At 53.1% G+C, this 21,643-nt stretch overlaps 1 protein-coding gene across 1 annotated transcript in view; it reads left to right on the top strand.

Annotated features, from left to right (window-relative positions):
• The window catches only part of GALNT12 (polypeptide N-acetylgalactosaminyltransferase 12), a 31,756-nt gene that overhangs the window by 4,800 nt on the left and 5,313 nt on the right, over positions 1–21,643 (top strand). The window contains exons 2-7 of the mRNA XM_062207892.1: positions 6,259–6,428; positions 10,067–10,256; positions 12,362–12,547; positions 14,750–14,867; positions 16,449–16,625; positions 19,279–19,410. Of these exons, the coding sequence (XP_062063876.1) occupies positions 6,259–6,428; positions 10,067–10,256; positions 12,362–12,547; positions 14,750–14,867; positions 16,449–16,625; positions 19,279–19,410 (973 nt within the window). The remainder of the gene's footprint in view (positions 1–6,258; positions 6,429–10,066; positions 10,257–12,361; positions 12,548–14,749; positions 14,868–16,448; positions 16,626–19,278; positions 19,411–21,643) is intronic.

The raw sequence follows: 21,643 nt of genomic DNA, 5'->3' as shown, positions 1-21,643 counted from the left end.
CTAGGAGCCTGGAACTCCATCTGTGTCTCCCACGTAGGTGGTGGGGGCCCAAACACTTGGGCCGTGTTCTGCTGCCTTCCTAGGTGCATTAGCAGGGAGCTGGATCAGAAGTGGAGCCGCCAGGATTTGAACTGGCGCTCATATGGGAGCCCAGCATTGCAGATGGCGGTGTACCTGGTTTTAGCCTTGTTAATGTTATAATTGCAGATGTGTATCTGAGTTTCAGGGATCAGGATTTGGGTGCTGGGATGGTGAAGAGTCTTCAAGTAGTTCTAAACAGATATTGCAGCAAAAGTGTGTCCTGTGGGTACGAGAATAAGTTGACAAGATTTTTCTCTCTGTCTCTGTCTCTCTCTTTGCTGAAGGATAGCCTGTTTGTGTGGTCTTATAATAACATTATTTTAAAATTTTTTACTTATTTACTTGAGAGGCAGAGAGAGAGAGAGAGAGAGAGAGAGAGTCAGTCTTCCATCTGCTGATTCACTCTCCAAATGGTCGCAGTGGCTGGAGCTGAACTGATCTGAAGGCAGGAGCCAGGAGTTTCTTCCGGGTCTCCCACATGCGTGTAGCGGCCCAAGGACTTAGGCCATCTTCTCCTGCTTTCCCAGGCCATAGCAAAGAGCTAGATCGGAAGTGGAGCAGCCAGGACTCGAACCAGCACCCATATGGGATACTGGCACTGCAGGCTGTGGCTTTACTTGCTGCACCACAGTGCTAGCCCCAATAACATTATTTTTGTAAAATTGTTTCACACAGTGTGGAGGTTAGACTGATGTTTATTTTGTTTTCCCAGGGAGTTTTATTTTATTCTTATTGGCCCCATCTTGGGCTGGTCAGTGTGGCATTCTGTATCTTAGAGTCAGGATTTCAGATCTGCAGAATATGTTCAGCTTTTCCCATCCTTTTTCCTTCATTCATTATATATCCATATGTTTTTAAATGTGTATTTAATTATTTGAGAGGCAGAGAGACAGAGACAGAGCTCCCATCACCTGGTTCAGTTCTCAGATGCAGTGGCTGGGGCTGAAGCCAGGAGTTGAAATTGCAATCCAGGTCTTCCATGTGGGTGGTGGAAACCCAACTGCTTGAGCCATCATCACTGCCTCCCAATGTCCGTGTTGGCAGGAAGCTGGAGTCAGGAGCTGGAGCCAGGAGTTGAACCCCGGCACTCCCGTGTGGGATGCAGGCCTGCTAACTGCTAGGCTAAATGCCCTCTCCCTGCAGCCATAAATTTCATAGGTACAGCTTTAGGAATATAGTGGTTCTTCCCCCCATATCCATCCTCCCACCCTCACTCCTGCCCCACTTCCCATCCAGCTCTCTGCTACGGCCTGGGAAAGCAGTAGAAGATGGCCCAAGTGCTTGGGCCCCTGCACCCACATGGGAGACCAGGAGAAGCTCCTGGCTCCTGCCTTTGGCCTGGCCCAGCTCTGGCCATTGCGGCCATTTGGGAAGTGAATCAGCGGATGGAAGGTCTCTCAGCCTCTGTCTCTCTGTAACAGTGCCTTTTGAATAAAATAAATGAATCTTTTTTAAAAAGGTTATTTTATTTATTTGAAATGCAGATATGGGGAGAGATGAAGAGAGGGAGAAAGGGAGAGAGAAGAGAGAGGGAGAGGAAGAGAGAGAGAGAGAGAGAGGGAGAGAGGGAGAAAGAGAGAGAGGGAGAGAGAGAGAGAGAGAGGGAGAGAGGGAAAGGGAGAGAGAGAGAGAGAGAGAGAGAGAGAGAGAGAGAAGAGAGAGAAGTGAGAGAAGAGAGAGAGAGAAGAGAGAGAAGAGAGATCTTCCATTTGCTGGTTCACTCCCCAAATGGCCAGAGCTGAGCTAGGCAGAAGCTAGGTGCCAGGAACTTGATCTGGATCTCCTGTGTGGGTGCAAAGGCCCAACCACTTGGGCTATCCTCTGCTGCTTTTCCAGGCACATTATCAGGGAGCTAGATTGAAAGTGGAGCAACTGGGACGTGAACTGGTGCCCATATGGAATGTGCAGGTGGTGGTGGCTTAACCCGCTATGCCGCAATGCCAGCCCCAAAATAAACCATAAAAAAAGAAAGAATTTGAGCCGGTGCCGTGGCTTAACAGGCTAATCCTCCGCCTTGCGGCTCCGGCACACTGGGTTCTAGTCCCGGTTGGGGCGCCGGATTCTGTCCTGGTTGCCCCTCTTCCAGGCCAGCTCTCTGCTATGGCCCAGGAAGGCAGTGGAGGATGGCCCAAGTGCTTGGGCCCTGCACCCGCATGGGAGACCAGGAGAAGCACCTGGCTCCAGGCTTCGGATCAGCACAATGAGCCGGCCGCAGTGGCCATTGAAGGGTGAACCAACGGCAAAAAGGAAGACCTTTCTCTCTGTCTCTCTCTCTCTCACTATCCACTCTGCCTGTCCAAAAAAAAAAAAAAAAAAAGAAAGAAAGAATTTGGGGAGTGTCTTATACCACAAGTGTTGCAAGAAATTTTAGTCTTCCATATTACCAGAAATAGTTTCTATGTTTATTTTAAAAATACTTATTTTATGTATTGATCAAGATTCTTTTGTTTGATAGTAACAGAAAACCTTATGCAAAATGACTCAAGTAGAAAAGAATGTATATTGACTTCTATCCTAGAAAAGTTTGGAATTGGAATAGGTTCAGGTTCTTCTGGATTCAGGGACTCAGATGAGCTAGAGGACGTTGGTGGGTCAGGCCTGAGGCGTGTAACCTTCCCAGGGGCTTGGGGGTATGTCTGTGTGTGCACTTGTGTTTGTGTCCCGCGCTTCACAAGCCAGAAAGATGGAGGGTCAGGGACGCATGGGTTCTTGAAAGAGAACCAGGGTGCAGCACCGTGAGGAAAGGAGAAAGGATTCCGGGCAGGTGAAACACGCAGTGCACCTGCGGATCTCCTTGACCTGTGACACAAAGGAAAGACATGCATTTGATGCCCTTCATATGTGAACAGATCAGACCAGGAGCACTGCCACTCCACTTATTTCCGTAGAATGTGAAGACACGTGTTATAGTAGTGGGAGTGTTGGTGGTCCTCGGACAGGAGGTTGATAAGGAAGTTAAGTGGGATAACACCTGTAGAATGCTTAGCTCGATGTCTATCTTGTGGCTGCCACTCGATCCTGTCGGTGTTGTTAGCAGTTACAGTGCAAATCATGCTGGGAAAACAGGCACCACACAACTTACAAGTAGCCCCGTCTTCAGAGAGCCCTGGGGACATCCCAGGAACTTAGCCAAATGATGTCTTACTATGATTTGGCATGAAAGGTAGCTCTGGGCTTCTTCCTGTAACAAATGAAGAGTGAGAAAAACACACCAATATCCAGAGAACACAGCAAAAGCAGTACTAGGGGAAGTTGATAGCAGTAAATGCCTTCATCAAAAAACCAGAAAGATTTCAAGTAAACAACCTATCCACTGCCACACAAGGAACTAGAGAGGCAAGAACCAACCCAGCCCCAAGTGACTAGGAGGGGAGCAATTCAAAGATCAGAGTGAAACTGAACAAAACGGAGACTGAAAAAAGAGAAATGATCCGTGAAACTCACAGCTGGTTGTGTGAAGAGGTAACCAAAATGAACAGCCCCTCGCAAGGCTAACCAAGGCCGGCCTAGAGACCTGGAGTAGCGCATGGCTGCGTTTATCTCATCGAAGATACAAAGCTTTTACCAGCCAGGGGAAAGAGGAAATGTTTTTCCTGGTTGCAAGCTCAGAGTCATTCTGGGCGAGTATGTTGAGCTTCATAAAGGAACATGCCTTTAGGGAATGTTGAAAGAAAGAAACAGAAATCAAACCAGGCTGGGAGAAAAGCAAAGGGCAGAATGCGAAGCTATTGTCAATGAAAGCATTGGCTACAGATGGGTGACTGAGCTTTGTAAAAATGATCTTTGTGATTTTAAAAAGTATGCATGTTCACCGTAGAGTGCAAAAGATATCAAGTCAAATCAAAATATGCAGAAAAAATCAAATTAAGACTCGGGGCAATCTCACTTCTCAGAGATCACCATTGATAACATTTTTGGCGTATTTCTTTCTATTGTTTATTGTTTATGTGTGAATACTTGTGATCACATGTTGCTCTTTTAGAATTGGCTACTTATAGATTTGGACTTTGCTTTTTGACTTAACATTCTAGAATCACTATTTTCCTTTATCATCAAATGCTCTGAAATTGGTGCTATTGATCATGGGTTGCAATTCTTCATGCAGCCATGTTATAATTTCTCTTTTTCTTGTTGGACATTGATATTGCTTACATTTGTTTAGGATTACAAATAATGTTACAAAGAAAAGTTTTTATGGTAAGCTGACTGCAGGCATTTGATTATTTCCTTTGGCAAGAAGATTTTAGGTAGATTGATATGAGATCAAAGAGAAGAAGAACATTTAAAATTTTATTTTTTGGAAGGCAAAGTTAGAGAGAGAAAGAGAAAGGGAGACAGAGAGAGAGAGAAAGAGAGACAGACAGACACACACACACACACACCTCAGGGGAAGAGAGAGAGAGAGAGAGAGAGAGAGCGAGCGAGCTCCCATTTGCTGGTTCACTCCCCAGATGCCACAGTGGCTGGGACTGGGCCGGGGCTATAGCCAGGAGCTGGAGAACTCAATCCAAGTCTCCCACATGGGTAGAACCCAATTACTTGAGCCATCACCTGCTGCCTCCCTGTATACACATTAGCAGAAAGCTGGAATTTGAAGCAGGACTGGGACTTGAACCCAGTCACTGCAGTGTGGGATGTGGGCATCTTAACCACTACACCAGACCTGCTTCACCTATTGAATTATATATGGATGCTGTGATGTATTGGATTTTCTTTAAAAATAATCTTGGGCTGGAGAAGTGGGTAATGACATAGTTCAACCAAGATTGACCATGCATTCAGAGTTGTTGATGCATACCCAGGGGTTTCTTATTCTCTCTTCTTTTCGTACGTATAACATTTTTCATAGTAAAATAGAAGGGGGAAAAAACCCAGAAAGCGGTTGTGTACATAAAGGGCCTTTCCCTGGCTTCTCACAGGACTGAATCTCTCATCAACCCATTCTCATCCTAAATGTCGTCTCCTCAGAGAGGCCCTCCAGGACTGCCATTCCCACTCCCCTCCTGCCCTTGTTTGCATCCCTCCTGTGTTTCCTCACAGCATGGATCACTTTTGATGATTAATGACTTGTTTCTTTACTTGATGCCTGACCTCTTGAGTGGGAGCTGTCAGGCCTCCCTGGAGCTGCCCAGACGGCCTGGCTGCTCTTCCCCAATGTATCCCCTTTTCAAATATCTAAGGCCAGCCTCCAGCATGCAAACTCCAGTCTTTCTGGTGTCCCCTTGTGTCCCTCTTGGGTTTCTGCTCCTCCCCCATCTTGCAATTGGCTACTCTCTGCTGATGGACAGGAAGTAGGCCCTGTCCTTAGTCCGATGACACCGGGAGTTTATCATCCGTGGCTCCGAGGGTGGGATTCTGTGTCAACCAGGGAACCTGCTCTGCAAAGTGACAGCAAACTCCACTAAACAGAGGAAGTGTATTGGTTCCTGCCACTGCCATTCAAGGCTCCTTCCCAGAGGTGGGAGGGTTCAGCTCCAGCCCACCCTGCAGCTGCCATGGGGAGCTGGATCCTGGGCAGGTAGTCAGTGCCCTCTGCAGTGTCCTTTTGGGATGTTCATTTATGCGTATTCTGGCCACGATTCTCCACTAGCTCTATGTCCATGTTCGGGAGGCACAGACTACTGGTGGCTGGGAGACGGGAGGCAGAGCCACTATGAGTAGCATGTGCTGAGATGAAGCGGCCAGGGGCTGCCCCCGACAGGTGGCCCCAGGGGCTTCCCAGAGAAGCACGGGGTTGAGCTGCTCCAAAAGAGAGCAGGGAGTTTGGCAAAGAGAGAAGGCAGGAGAGGGCATTGCAGGCAGAGGAACAGACTGAGCAAAGGCCTGGCCGCGGGATTGGCGTGGAGTGGGCAGAGAGGAGAGCTGCTGGTGAGGCAGACGACCGTCCCCCGCCCTTCCAAGTCTGCCTAGTTTGTGACTTACATCTGAAAAATTGCTTTAAAACATTAAACAATATCCCGCATTCAAAGCTTGTCGAGCGTCATAGTTAGAACCTTTCTGGAATCTTCTGAGGCTCCTCATGGCACATGGCAGGTGGGGTTCTGGAAGATCTTGCTACCGGTCATCCCCCCTTCCCTAGGGGCAGGCCTTGACCGTGACCCCTATCTCAGATCCTGCTCCATCCCCCGCGCCAGCCTGGCCTGAGCTCTCAATGCCTGAAGTGTGTTGTATCTGCAGGTGCAAAGAGGTGAAATACGATTATGACCATCTGCCCAAGACATCTGTCATCATTGCGTTTTACAACGAAGCCTGGTCAACTCTCCTTCGGACGGTGTACAGCGTGCTCGAGACTTCCCCAGACGTCCTGCTGGAGGAAGTGATCCTGGTGGATGACTACAGCGATAGAGGTAGGCCCGGCAGGCTCGGGGGGCCTGTCCTCCCGGGGCAGCGTCAGGAGGACCGGTGTGATGCAGGAGAGTGGGACTAGCCCCGTAAGGACAGGCTTCCCGTGCACCCCAGTGCTCTACGGAGGTCTTGGCAAGAGTGGTCCAGACCCTGGAATGAGCAGAGAATTCTCTGGGGCCGACCTCAGCCGATGTGACCGTGACATTGGAGTGAGAGTGTACGGTGGCCAGGGCCAGATCAGGTAGGGCCTGGGAGGCCAGCCCAAAGGGCTGAACTTAAATCTGAGCCCAGTGGGAGCCATCAGAGGGCTTTAGGGTTGCGGGGAGGGCAGGGTCAGTATGGGAGCTCCCTGGACCTGCTGTGTGGAGAGTGGCCACAGGGGCTGAGAACAGAAGTGGGGGCGGGGTGCAGGGGATTCTTCGGGGCCCACACACAGCGCCTTGGCTTGGTAGGGATGAGGTGTGTCCCTGGAGTCGTGTTAGCAGGAGCATCTTGGGCGACCAGTTGTAGCTGAGGGGAAATCTCAGGGCTGCGGGGCCAGGTCGGGTGGCCAGCTTGGTTGCCTCAGCCCGTTTGCAGCCCAGTTAGCACCCCTGGGCCACCCTGGGGCTGGCAGCTGCTGGGCACCAGGCTATCTTCATGTGTCCTGGAAGCTGGCATTTGTGTGTTATTGGGGGGGGGGGTGTTGGGGCTGTTCTCACAGAGACTCGACGGGGATTCACACGGGATGGAAATAGGTCTCTCCCATGTCGTGAATCTGGTATGGGAGCCCAGGCCAGGATGCAGCCCCTGGGGTCAAAGGTCAGGGGTCAGGGGCATTGGCACCTGTGCCCTGTGTGTCCACCTTCGTAGGGCACGGTGCTGCCTTGGCCGTGTGGTCCAGGCGGGGTGTTTTTAAGCCTCCTGTGCGTGCACTCTGGTCAGTCAGAAGGGTTTGGAGGGGAAGGGGAGCCACACCCTTTCCCTTAAAGGTTACTGCCCCCACAGCTCACCGTGCAGACGTGGTGGTCTGGCCACGCCTTCTGCCTGGGAGGCTGGGAAAGTGGCTGCTATCCTGGTGGTCATGTGCTCAGCTAGAAATCACAGAGTGGGGGGTCGGGGCCGTGTCCACCACAGCACGCAGGCCGGCTGGGGCTGGTGCTGAGTGGAGCCTGGTGGGCACAGGGTTCTGCAGTGAGGGCTTCTGGGTCTGAGGGAAGCTTTGCTGCAGTCCGATGGTGACGCCTTAGATAAGACACTGTCTTGGCCTCAGTTTCCCCCCTGTGAATGGGTTCCTCCGCCTCTAAGAGAGTTGTAGTGAGGAAGAAAGGAAGCCATGTAGTGGCCAGTGCACAGTAGGTGCTCATCGGCATTTCCCATCGCCTGCTCCTCCAGGGCTGTTTGAACTCTGTGTGGACACCTGTTCGGGCCACACTGCATGGCCTTGAATCCCCTCAGGCACCTCCTGACTTTACAGCTTCCAGCCTTGGCCTTGACCCCCTATAAAACCGGAGTGAAATAGTTCCTGCCTTGCAGGATGCTTGGTGAGGGGTGAATGAGAAGAGGTGGGTATTGTCCAGAGCTAGTGCCTGGCAGTTTAGCCCTGGTGCACTGACAGCCACAAAGTGAGCAAAGCACCGCTTTATAAATATATTCCTTCCAAAAATCAGCTCCTCCACGGGCAGGGGCAAATCCCTTACAACACGGCTCAGTTCTCCTCTCTGGGGTCGCACCGGGCTCCCTGTAGAAGCAGGGGAGCGAGGAGTTAAGAAGTCCTGCCTTTCCAGCCGTGTCAGTGGGAGCTTGATGAAGGGGTGCAGGCAGGCAGCTCGGGCAGACGTGAAATTAGCACAAACCCGTGCCCAGGTGGGAAGCCAGGTGAGCATCGGCTCGCAGTTAGCCAGACTTTGCTTGCAACATCCTCTGCCTTATTCCTACCCTCAGCTTATTTGAAGTTATATTTAGGATAAAAAAAATCCATCTGCATTGCTGATAATGTCAGGGGAATTAGAGAAAGGCCCTCCTGGAGTAGGGAGCGCCCTGCACCGTAGTGTGTGATTTTCCCCTTTGATGTTGCCTGAGAGCCTTGAGCCAAAGCCCGAGTTCCTGGGAGGAAATTCTCTCATTTTGGTTTGACCTGAGCGGTTCCCACTGCTGCCACCTGACCCCTCACAGGGAGTGCCTGACCTCCAGGCTCAGAGCCTGGTCAGGGCGTCGGAGAGTTGGGGGCCACTGCTAACTGTGGGGACTTCCTTTCCCCTCCTTTCCTTTCCCACCGGCTGGCGTGGGCAAGGCCCCCCGCAGGTTTTCTGTTTGTTTAATGAAGATGAGAAATGGCAGCAGAAAAGCTCTGCTAACCTGTGGGATCTGGAGCCAGATTTCTTAGGTTCAAATCAAGGCTCTGTGACCTTGGACAAGTAACTTGGCCTCTCTGGCCTCATCTGTGAAATGGGGATAATGCTAGTACTTACCTCGTAGGATTGTTCTGGGGATCAGAGGAGCAGTCAGGCAAGCTTAGCACAGCAGCCTCTCCAATGGAAGCTGCCACTGTTATTATTTCTACTGTAATCTGTTCCTGGGGAAATCCCTATGAACATAATTCCTGTTTTTATAACAACTATGGTTAGATGATTCATTTTATTTGTTTAAAGATTTGGGGCCAGTGCCGTTTCACAGTAGGTTAGTCCACCTGCAGTGCTGGCATCCCATATGGGCGCTGGGTTCTAGTCCCGCCTGCTCCTCTTCCAATCCAGCTCTCTGCTGTGGCCTGGGGAAGCAGTAGAAGATGGCCCAAGTCCTTGGGCCCCTGCACCCATTTGGGAGACCCGGTGGCTCCTGGCTCCTGGCTTCAGATCGGCGCAGCTCTGGCTGTTGCACCCATTGGAGAGTGAACCAACAGAAGGAAGACCTTTCTCTCTGTCTCTCCCTCTCACTGTCTGTAATTCTACCTCGCAAATAAATAAATAAATAAATCTTAAAAAAAAAAAGATTTATGTTGTTTATTTGAAAAACAGAGTGAGAGAGAGAGGGGGAGAGACAGAGAGAGAAAGAGATCTTCCACCCACTGATCCACTCTCTAGTTGGTCACATAGGCCAAGGCTGGGTCAGACCAAAACCAGGAGCCTGGAACTGCATCTGGGTCTCCCACATGGGTGACGGGGCCCAAACACTTGGGCCATCTTCTACTGCCTTCCCAGGTGCATTAGCAGGGAGCTGGATTGGAAGCAAAGCAGCTAGAACTTGAACTGGGGCTCCAATGTGGGTTGCTGGTGTCACAGCCAGCTTAACTGGCCGTGCCACAATGCTGGTCTCTTCTTTTTTTTTTTTTTTAATTGTTTAATGTCCACAAGTCAGACCATAAAGTGTTTTGGTAATAGCTCTATGGAGATGTGTTCACATACACCATATTTCACCTGTGCAAGTGTGTAGTGCAATATGCATGTGTTTTGATGGGGAACCAATCATGGTTCTAGAATATTCTCCCCCCCCCACCTTCAGAACACTTCCCACCTTGGATCTGGGACAGGTGAGGAGGTTCCCAGGTGGCAAAGTGAAGGAGGCTTGTGTCTATTCCGCCTTCTTGTGGGGACAGGAAGTGGCTCGGGGGAGACGCTCTGTTGGGAGCCTGAAAGTGACCCTTGCCCTCTGCTTGCCTCCCCAGAGCACCTGAAGGAGCGCTTGGCCAATGAGCTGTCAGGCCTGCCCAAGGTGCGCCTGATCCGTGCCACCAAGAGGGAGGGGCTGGTGCGTGCCCGGCTGCTGGGCGCCTCTGCTGCCAAGGGCGACGTGCTGACCTTCCTTGACTGTCACTGTGAGTGCCACGAAGGGTGGCTGGAGCCGCTGCTGCACAGGTGCGTGGGCCGCCCCCAAGGAGGGGGCTCATCATGGGGGCGCCTGCCTTCAGATACCCCCTGGGCAGGTCCCCTGTAGCCGGGCGTGCCGACAGCACCTGCTGCAGTGTCCTGCCGAGGCCTCAGTGATGGGATGCATAGAAGTGCTGAGAACACACCCGCATGCGGGAGCTGGCAGGCGGTCGAGGAGCCCTGTGTCGCTGCTGGCTTTTATTAGTAGTTCTTATCCCAGTTTGCTGCGGAATACAGGAAGTGCCATCAGCCAAGAGAGTGATGTCATTGCCAGTCTTGGAGCATCACACGCTAGAGAATAGGCCGTCTGATGCGTTTCTTTCAACAGGGCTGGCTGATCCGCTGCACACTGTAGGCACAGCACCCCGGGCCCAGGACACGGGACTGTTTGGTGTGAATTTCTTTTAAAAACCAGAAGGGCAAAAAATGAATATCATAATAATGACTGGATTGTATTTGTCTTTAGATCCACTCCCTCCCCCTGTGTATATTTACATTTTATGGAGGAATAAGTCCACAAAAGCTATAATGTGTCCCTGTTTCCAAGGCACTATCCCCTGTCACCCCCAGCTCCTCTGTAACCCCCAAACTACCTCTCCAGAGGCCACCAGCCACTGCACCCCGGCTTTTGTTCTCTTCTGTCTGCCTCTCTCCCCACAATGCTTTGTCTCGGTTCCTGCTGCGGCGCTAATACCACCTAGCATTGCACAGCTGCCTGCCCTCCCCAGGGCCAAGGCCTTGCCCCACAGCTGTCACAAGGGCGCTCTCCTCCCTGGTTATCTCCTAAGGACCTTTGGAGATTTACCAGTGCCCGGCCCTGCACAGACCATTTGGATCTGACTTTCTGTGGGTGGGACCCGGGCTTCTGGAAGTTTCCAAAACTCCCCGGAGACTTTGGTGTGTGACAGAATTGAGACACTTTGGCTGGCAGCTTGTCCCCCCGGAGCTCCTAGCCAGAGCAGCAACCCCTCCCCTCCGGGGGCTCTGGGAAATGTGGAAATGGTGAGCGGGTGGAGTTGCTGGCTTTTGTGGCCTGGAATGCCGTGTGCCCTGCGGCATGCAGGAAGCTCCGAGCACAGGGGCAGGCAGTTAGCCTGGTGGTCAGGACATCCGTTAGGATGCCCTCCTCCCATATCAGAGTGTCGGGGTCAGGTACCTGGCTCTGGCTCCTGATTCTAGCTTCTTCTGATGCAGATCTTGGGAGGCAACAGTGGGCAATGACTAAAGTCATAGATTCCTAGGCTGGCGCCGTGGCTTAACAGGCTAATCCTCCGCCTTGCGGCGCCAGCACACCGGGTTCTAGTCCCGGTTGGGGTGCCGGATTCTATCCCAGTTGCCCCTCTTCCAGGCCAGCTCTCTGCTATGGCCCGGGAAGGCAGTGGAGGATGGCCCAAGTTCTTGGGCCCTGCCACCCGCATGGGAGACCAGGAGAAGCACCTGGCTCCTGGCTTCGGATCAGCACGATGAGCCGGCCGCAGCGGCCATTGGAGGGTGAACCAATGGCAAAAAGGAAGACCTTTCTCTCTGTCTCTCTCTCTCACTATCCACTCTGCCTGTCAATAAATAAATAAATAAATAAATAAAGTCATAGATTCCTGCCACCCACATGGGAGACCTGCCTCCTGGCTTCAGCCCCGCTGGTGGTCACTGCGAGCATGTGAAGTGTGAACCAGAAGAGATGGTTCTGCCCCAGGTGCCAGCAGCAGCCCTGTGGGGCACGGCACTCTCTAGCCATGGCTCAGGCTCCTGTCCTCCAGCGTCAGCCTGGCCTCGCCCAGCTTTCCCGTTCTCGTACAAAGTAGGCTGCCCGTGGGGCCAGCCAGCTTGGTTGTGTGTCCTAAGTTCGGAGGTAGAGAGCATTGGATCCCTGGCGCCTTTTGTACTAAAGTCTCCCCTACCCCGTGTCACCAGCATCCCCCGCGAGTGTCGCCCGCCAGGGCTGTGGCATGCGCAGACCCCTGAATAAGGTTAGCAGGCCTTTCTGGCATTCCTCCTTCCTCCCAGGACGATGGCGAGCGCTCATCCTCGGGTTTCTTAACTGTCCTCCTGCCACCTGTCCAGGTAGGAGCCACGGGATGTCTTGGGTGTTGCAGGATCCATGAAAAGGAGTCAGCAGTGGTGTGCCCCGTGATTGATGTGATCGACTGGAACACTTTCGAGTACCTGGGGAATCCCGGGGAGCCCCAGATTGGGGGGTTCGACTGGAGGCTGGTGTTCACGTGGCATGTGGTTCCCGAGAGGGAGAGGCTGCGCATGCGCTCCCCCATCGACGTCATCAGGTCAGCCGTTGGCTTCTGGGGTCTCCTTGCCTCTGGTTGTCCTGTGAACGAAGGGCCCCCAGGGCGGGAAAGGGTGGGGAGCTGTCAGCTTTCTCTCCTAGACCACTTGTTTTTACCAAACGTCTTGGCAAATACGTATGACTTTCCATTAGGACATTTTAATTAATTTGACTTTTGAATCGTGGTAAAATACGCATTGCAAAATTTCCCGGTTTTACCATTTTTAAGTGTGCAGTCCGGTGGCATGAAGCACATGCAAAATGTGGTGCAGCCATCAGCTCTATTTCCAGATCTTTCTCGACCCCCCATGCAGAGACTCTCCCAGCCCTTGGTAGCCTGTGTTCTATGTTTTGTCTCTGTGGCACCTCCCGTTAGTGGCATCACACAGTATCTGTCCTTTGGCATTTGGCTGCTTTTAACCGGCATAATGTTGTCAAGATGCCCACGGAACTTCACACATGTTCATGGCTGGGTGATATGCCACAGAATGCACTATAAACCACACTTCACTGATGTACGCCCCTGCCGATGGCTGCTGGGGTTGTCTTGTGGTTGTTGCCAGTAACACTGCTGTGGGCACTCATGTTCATATCTGTTGGAGGCTCTGCTCTCCGTTCTTTTGGGTGTGTGCCCTAGGAGTGGCATGGCTGGGACATACAGTAATTCTGGGCTTAACACTGTCTGCTGCTTTGGACTGGGTGGTGGGTGGACTTGGAATGGAGGAGTCGGTGCTGGCCAGTGGGTGAGTCTGGCTTGAATAGAGCCAGGTGCAGGGAGGCCCATGGCTCTCATTCTGGGATATGGAAGCAATAGTCTGGCCTCTTCCTCCCCTTCCAAGTTCAGGACCCATCGGGAGATGGATATGGGGTCAGGACTTCAGCTGTATTGCTGGTGTATGGGCTACACGTGGTGACTTGGGTCTGCACCCACATTTGGCAGTTGGGCTGAATCCTTGAGATGACCCTCTGTTGGCTGGACAGAGTCAGGGGATGAGGCTGGATGGACGGGCGGGGCCAGTCACACTGGCCTTGAAGGCCTTGAAGGCTGAGGGCAGGAGTGACCTGAGCACTTGACATTCTGCAGAGCGGGGGAGGCTCTGGAGAGCACGGGGCTGTGGGTGGGGACACTGTCAGGAGCCTTCGCTGTCTTCCAGGTTCGGGAGAGGGTGGATTCCAGAGATGCGGAGGTGGAGGGACTGGGGGCATTGAGTGGGCATCAGGGAAGGGAGGGAGCCAGGCTGGGAGCCAGGCTTCTGTGGGAATCCTCGCAGGGCACCCGGCTCAGTTCCTGGCTGACCAGGGGCACAGAGCAGGAGGGGGCTGGCCTGGATCCCATGCAGCCTGTTGGCCCACACGAAGTCCTCTTGGTCCACCTCCCTGACCTGTAGCAGGCCTGGGCTTCAGGAGCGAGCGTATGTGTCCTGCCACTTCCTGTGTTTCTGGGGTGAACACTGTGAAAGTGTTTGCACTACAGCTTGGAGCCTCCCCTCCCGCGGGCACTGCCGCTGTCCTTGTCTCGGTGGCCATGGCCTTGGAGCTCAGGGAAGTCCATGCTGCCGGAGGCTCTCCCGCCTCCAGCTCTCACTGCTGTGAGCGCCCCCGTTCTGGGACATGCTCTTTGACCCTGCGTCTCCGCGTGGTCACATGGAAGCCTGGGCTGTTCCTGACTGTGGAGCTGGCTGCTCGCCAACCACAGCCCAGAGGAGACCAGAGGGGCCCTGGTCCCCTGGAACTCCTGATGCCAGAGCTGCCTTTCACAGCCCCGTGCTCACCACTGAAGGTGGCAACCTGCAGGTGCCCGCACTGGGAGGCCACTGCCACCTTCTCAGGGGACAAGCCCGCCCTCGTAGCTTCTCCTCGTTCTCTGCTGCCCAGCCCAGCCCTGGGCCATTGCTCCTGCTGGGCTGCCACGCCACTCGTCTTCGCCGCCAGTGCCCCTCTGTCCTGCAGGCCTCCCCTGCCCTGGCCTCCTCTGTGTTCACGGGAGCCTGGCTGACTGAGGCCAAGCCGGGGATCCCACAGAGGGCTTGCCTGCTGAGACGTGTGTGGACTTCCCCAAGGCAGGGACCATGGGGTCCCTGCACAGCTGAAGGTGTGCTTAGGGGTGGGTACAGGGACGATAGGCTGCGAGGTGGGCAGGTGCTTCCAGGAGTGTGCCGGCTCCCTGCTGCTCCCCTGAAACCTGCCTGTCATGCTTCCCCAGGTCTCCAACAATGGCTGGTGGGCTGTTTGCTGTGAGTAAGAAATATTTTGAGTATCTGGGGTCTTATGATACAGGAATGGAAGTTTGGGGAGGAGAAAACCTCGAATTCTCCTTTAGGGTAAGTATTCCAGGCTTCTCTGTGGACCTATTCTTACCCTGTGTTTGTTCTCTCTCTCTCTCTCTCTCTCTCTCTCTCTCTCTCTCTGCTTTGGGAGCCCAGTGGGCCTTTTCTGCATATTGCCAGTTTCTCCCATGATCCCCCAAATATGATAACAACACACATGTCCTAGAGACATGCTGGCCTTCTTATTTTAGCTTTTTAAAAGTATACTTTTTAATAGACTTGAGGCCTTGCCAGTCACCCAGTTCTCTCTGTCTGCAGAGGGGAGGAAACGAGACCAAGAGAGGGTACATGCCTTGTTCAAAGTCACTCAGAGTGAGTGGCAGAGACTGGACCATCCATAGGCCCCTGCCTCTGAACCCGTTTTCTGGAGCCTGGCTGTGTTAGCGACTTGGGATGCCACTTTTTTGTTTAGCTTGGAGACGTTCAAACTTGGACACGTATGAGAATTACTGGGGGATCTTGTTAAGACGACAGCTTTACAAGCACCGTCTCTGAGCACGCAGATTTGAGGAACTTCAAACAAACCCACTGCTGACTGTGGCCTCGGCACAAACCTCTTCGAAAAATCCTTAGCATTTCTATGGATTTTCCGGTTTACAGAATCGTTCATTTTAAGTATCAAAACTTTATGTGGGGGCAGGTGTTTGTTCTGGTGGCTAAGCTGCCTTTTGGGGGTGCCCACGTCCCACATCGGGGTACCCGTGTTCCATGCCTGCCTCCAGCTCCGAGCCCAACTTCCTGCTCACACAGACCCTGGAGGCAGCCGTGACGGCTCAGGTCATTAGGCTCCTACCACCCCTGTGGGAGGCCTGGATTGAGTTCCTTGCTCTCAAGTTCGATCCCCAAACCCCAAATGTTGTGGAAATGTGAGGAGTGAACCAGCAGACGGGAGCTCTCTTGGTCTCTGAAATAAATAAACAGAAAGAAAAAAACCCATAAATGTGTTTTGAGAGAAACAAGATTTTTAATAATATGTTCCTGGTGTCCCACTATCTCACATAAACAAGACTTTGGCCTTGCTCTGGGGACTCACGCCCTCTGCTCTAAGGACCAGATGCGGCGCTTGGTTGCGCTGTCCGTGGGAAGGAGCGCTGTTCACAGCCGTCTGCTGCAGCGTGAGATGGGCCCTGGCTGGCTGCCCCTCGAGTTGTGTGGGTGTGATTGTAACGCTCTTTCTGCCTCTCCCCTAGGTGTCAGGCTGCTCTGCCTGCCTCTCGGAGCTCCTCTGCTCCCCCTCCCCCCCTTCCCAACCCTTCTTCCTCCTTGCTGCTTTCCCTTCTTCTGTGGCGAGGAGTTCAGGTAACCAAGCCCGTGTCTCACGTCCTGAGAATGTGGGTCACAGCGAAGTGTCTGAGTCAAGTGCATGAGCTCTAGTGCGTGGACGCAGGGTCTCGGGGCCCACCTCCGCGCTCTTGGCCTGCATGCCGTGTCGTGAGTGCGCCCCCTGGAGACTGGGCGTGGGAGCGGTGTCCACCGTGACATCTGTCTATGTGCCCCGTCTCCGTGCGGTGGACCCGTGGCCTGGCGGCTCCTCCCCTGCTCACTGCCCTGGCCTCCCTCCCGCTCTGTGTGCAGATCTGGCAGTGTGGGGGCACTCTGGAGACGCACCCGTGTTCGCACGTCGGCCATGTTTTCCCCAAGCAAGCCCCCTATTCCCGCAACAAGGCCCTGGCCAACAGTGTCCGGGCGGCTGAAGTGTGGATGGACGAGTTCAAGGAGCTGTACTACCATCGCAACCCACGTGCCCGCTTGGTGAGTTCCCGCCAGCCGCACGCCAACACACACACCTGATCCTGGCTTCCTAGTGTAGTAGGCCCAGCTCAGCAAGCAGAGGAGCCGCTGAGCGCCCAGGGTACAAGTATGGGAAAACTTTCTTCCTCCTTTTACAACCGATGCTCATCATCCCCAGCTGTTCTGCCTGGGAAAGCCATCGCAAACACTGGAAATACCGAGCCACTGCCCCAAGGGGAAATCCACGGTCAGGTTCCTTGGATCAACCCATCGATAGAGACCTTGTTTTGTGCACGTGTCTGCTTCAAGACCCCTTGGTTAATGTATTGTTGAGTCATTAGCATGGAGCTCACAGCCAACCGCACTGTACCTCACGCCTGAGCAAAGCTGATCTGACACCCACGCTTTCTGTCAAAGGCACAGCGTGAGCTTCTTGCGTTCGGGAACTCCCGGCGGGACCTCAGCACTCCGGCTGGGGGCTGTTTTAGAACGAAAAGGCTGGGGAGGTCACCGTGCTCAGGAGGACCGGGACAAACACGGCACTCAGTGGATCCTGGAGAGCTGAGACAGGGAGACAGGGCTTGGCCCCGGTCAACCTCACGGGGGGACATAAGCATTGGGCAACTTAAGATTTTTGTCCCTGAGTATCTGAAAATGCAAAAGGACTGCAAGTATTAATTTGAGGGTTACAAATGAACTTTAGCAGGCAAGCAGATTTGCAAACACAGAACCCACAAGTCCTGAGGCTTGACTGGGCCGCCCTAGCTGGTTAGGAACGCCCAGTGTCACGGGTCATGCACTGTGTGCATGGCAGGGTTTCCTCTGTGTAGCCAGTAGAGTTGTGCAAGTCACAGGCCTTTACCTTAAAACAATGGCCCAGGGCGCACCTACCTTGTAAGTTCAACATCTGTTGTCTCCCTCTACAGAGCTCTTCCTAGCCTCCTTGAAGTGTCCGAGAACCCCAGAGGCTCCATTTCCTGACAGAAGGAGACCTGGGGAGTGGCCAGGCCACCGCTGCCACCCTCCCTCCCCATCCACCATGCATGCTGAGGATGGGGCAGCCCTCCCTCCTGGTGGCCTTGCTGAGCTGGGTGTCTGCACACAGCACAGGTGGCCCTGCTGACACCAAGGTGCAGCTGTTGCTTTGCTCCCCATGGACATGGGCCACACTGTCCTGAGACCAGCACAAGCCCCTTGGAATCTGTGGGACCAGGGCCTCAGGCCAGACTGCCCTCCGGCAACAGATCTCAGGGCCCCATTGTCTGCCTCAGGACCGCTGTGGACCAGGGATCTGCCCCTTCTTTCCCACAAGGTCTGGGCTTGAGACGCAGTGCAGCTCACTGGCTCTGTACAGCCGGCTGTGCACGCCAGAGGCAGGGCGCCCAGGACAGGGCGCCCACGTGTCCTGCATTTGCATGGGTGACCCAGCCACTGAGTGGACTAGAAGGTCTTGCTCCAAGACTTCTCCCCTGACCGCTTGATGGGATTCTGAGCCCTTACGGCGGCCCTGCAGGGCAGCAGCAAAAGTCTCCTTTTACAGATAAGAAAACTGGAGCTTGAGAGAGGGAGATGTGAGGAGGGGGCCTGCGTGCTGCAGGGCACCTCTCAGCCTGACCCCTGGCTGGGCCCCCTCTGCCCCTGGGCTCCCAGGGTCACTTGCCTCTGTTTCCTCTCTGCCTTCTCCGGGGCTGCAGATAGGAACACCTGCACTTCTGTGACACCAGCCTGGAGCCTCCATCTCCCTGTTCCTGAGGATTCCCAAAGGAACGACAGTTAGAGGGTCCCTGAATACACCTCCAGGCTGAATGCCCAGGGGCTGAGTGTCACAGTGACACCCGTGGAAGAAAGAGCTCCTGGAAAACGAGCAGGAATCTGGAGATCTACCCAACACACACTTACTACACTGTGTTAACTAGCTCGCTGGTCAGTGTTTAGAGTTTAACATGCTGGTGAGGGGTAGCCATGTCTCAGCACTCAGTATAGTTCTTGTAGCAGCACATTTGCTATGATAAAGAGTGGCTGTTTGCAAGTTCCCGTTGGTTTCATGAATAAAACCAAACTTGCACAAGTATTTCTTATTGTAGTGCACGCGCCTCCTGCATAACTACTTATTGATGCTTCAGTATACTGAGCACATAGAAGGCTCTCACTCACGGTTAGGTGGTGGCTACGTGCCCGTGTTTGGAGGTGAATATCCTGGCAATGCCGTGGGATAAGTCATGGCAAAATTGAAGTTTTGCTGGTAGAGCTCTGTGATCAAAGGTCCATGGATGAGGCACGGGTTCAAGGGTGCCAGTGTGGCTCCGGGGCTCGGCTCCCGGGCTCCGTCAGCCCGTGCATCTTCTTCCACCTGTGTGCGCCTCCCTGTCGTGCCAGCACCTGGGAGTGGGGTCGTCTCTGTGACAGCCGCTCCTGCTGGTCTTTTAGTCTCCTTGCCCTGCACGGGGCCTGGCACACAACATGATGGGTCTTCAGAAAGTTTGTGGAAGAGGCACATCACGAAAAAACTGTGCACAGTGTTCACAATCCATTTTGTACCCAAATAAGCTGTGACGCGCCCCTATGGCTGTTTAGTCTCTGTGCTTTGCGACCTCAGTGAGTGAGCACCGGGGAGCCGGGGCTTGCGTAGGAAGCACTGGACCTGCAGGGACTCACTGGGATGCTGTTTTCCCAGGAACCCTTTGGGGACGTGACGGAGAGGCGGCAGCTCCGGGCCAAGCTCCAGTGTAAGGACTTCAAGTGGTTCTTGGAGACCGTGTACCCAGAGCTGCACGTCCCTGAAGACAGGCCCGGCTTCTTCGGGATGGTGAGCATGGTGGGCTTCGGTGGGAGGGAGGCCCTGGCCTCCAACACTCCTCAGCAGCTCCTGGGCACGTCCTGGGCACAAAGACCTCTGGCTGGACACTGCTGACCACCCTCACACCCACACTCTCCCACCTCGTTGTCCCTGTCCTTCCTTGTCCCTGTGAGTGTCTGGTCCTTGATCCTAGAGCTGCAAGCCGTCTTGGAATGGGCAAGGAAAGCCTCCCATTTTACAGATGGGGAAAGCGAGGTTTCCTTCATGTTTCCATGTCCGTGTTTTTACTAGCACCTTATCACTTCGCTTCCAGTGTCAGTGGCCAGACTAGGTGGTATTTCCCAGCTTGGCGGTCTACAAAGGCAGTTGGGAATAGGAGAGTCACTTCTAGTATTTCAGAAAACCTAAAATAAATGTTTTAGGGATGAGGCAACTGAAATGCCCAGCGTCGTTGGCTTTTGCCAGGATCACACCGACTTAGCAGGGTTTCCTCTGGGTCCTCCCCATCAGAAGTGCGTTCTGGAAGTCTTTGATAGGTAAAGCAGGATGCTTGTGTTAAATTCTGTTTTCATTATAAAAATGTGTAATCATACAGGAATGCAGACAGAATGATACAATGAATCCTGTCCTGGAGGTTCTAGAAAAATTTTTTTTAAAGATTTAATTAAAGGCAGAGTTAGAGAAAGGAAGATAGAGAGAGAATCTCCCTTTTACTCACTCTAGTCCCAAATGGCTGCAATGGCCAGGACTAGGCCAGGCCAAAGCCAGAAGCCAGGAGCTTTAGCCAGGGTCCCACAAGGGTGCAGGGCCCAAGCGCTTGGACCATCTTCTGCTGCTCTTCCAGGTGCATTAGCAGGGAGCTGGGTCATAAGTGGAGCAGCCAGGATGTAACCAGTACTCATGTGGGATGCCGGCATCACAGGTAGCAGCTTAACCTGCTGTACCACAGCAACAACCCCTGTTCTAGAAATTTCAAGATTCTGCCTCTTTTGCTTTTCCCTCTTCCTTACACCACCCTCCATGTTTTTCTCTTTTTAAGTAATCCCAGGCATGGTGTCACTTGACTCTATATGGGATGCCGGCACTGCAGGCAGCTTTACCCACCATGCCAGAGCACCGCCCCCTGGTTTTAATATTCAAGTTGTCCCATCTCCTATCAGTGGCCACCTCTTTCTGTTGACTTCTGACCCCATTTGGTTGGCTCCGAGAGCCCCGTGGTGGTGGACGCAGGCTTGACTCAAGCATGTCCTGCCTTTCCTCCCAGAAGCCCCGGTCCTTGCTGCGGGTCGTCTTTGCCTGTGGACGGTGCCGTCCGGCAGAGGCACGCTGTGAGCCGCGTACGTCAGGAAGCATGTTTTGGGAACCATGTGAGGCCCCTTCAAAGGTTTCCTGGAAAGTGGCATTAAAAGATGAGTTTGTATGAGCCTTTAGCCTAGCCAGACACCAGGTAAAGTGCGTGTGCCCCACGTGAGAGTCCTGGGGTTCATTCCTGGCTGCAGCTCTCACTCCAGCTCCCTGCTAAGGCAGACCCTGGGACACGGCAGTGGTGGCTCAAGTAGCTGAGTTCCAGCCACCCACGTGGGAGACCCGGACTGAGTTCCTGGCTCCCAGCTTCAGCCTGGCCCCACCCCAGCCACTGCTGTTGTGGACATTTAGCAAGTGAAGTCAATAATGTATTTTCTTTAATCTAGCATATCCCAAATATTAGCATTTCAGCAGAGTTAATGTAAAACTTAACTTACTGAGATATTTTATATTCTTTTTTTCATACTAAGTCTTGAAACTGGTGTATATTTCATCTTTATAATAAATCTCATTTTGAATAAGTCACATTTCAGGTGTTCATTGTCATATGGCTAGTAGCCATCATGTGAAATAGTATCGCTGTAGCCTTTGTCAGTAGACAGAGAAAGGATAATACATGTATTTTTAAAAGACTTTATTAATCTATTTGAAAGGCAAAGGTACAGAGAGAGAGAGATTTTTCCATCCACTGGTTCACTCCCCCAGATGGCCACAATGAGTGGGGCTGGACCAGGCTGAAGCCAGGAGCTTCTTCCGGGTCTCTCACATGGGTGCAGGGGCCCAAGCACTTGGGCCATCTTCTGCTGCTTTCCCAGGTGCATTAGCAGGGAGCTGGATCAGAAGTGGAACAGCCAGGACTTGAACCAGAGCCCATATGGGATGCCTGGTGCTGTAGGTGGTGGCTTAACCTGCTATGCCACAAAGCCTACAATAATAC

The sequence above is a fragment of the Lepus europaeus genome, chromosome 12 (genome assembly GCF_033115175.1).
Source record: "Lepus europaeus isolate LE1 chromosome 12, mLepTim1.pri, whole genome shotgun sequence".
In the NCBI taxonomy this organism is placed as follows: domain Eukaryota; kingdom Metazoa; phylum Chordata; class Mammalia; order Lagomorpha; family Leporidae; genus Lepus; species Lepus europaeus.
This window is presented reverse-complemented; position numbering and strand designations above follow the sequence as displayed.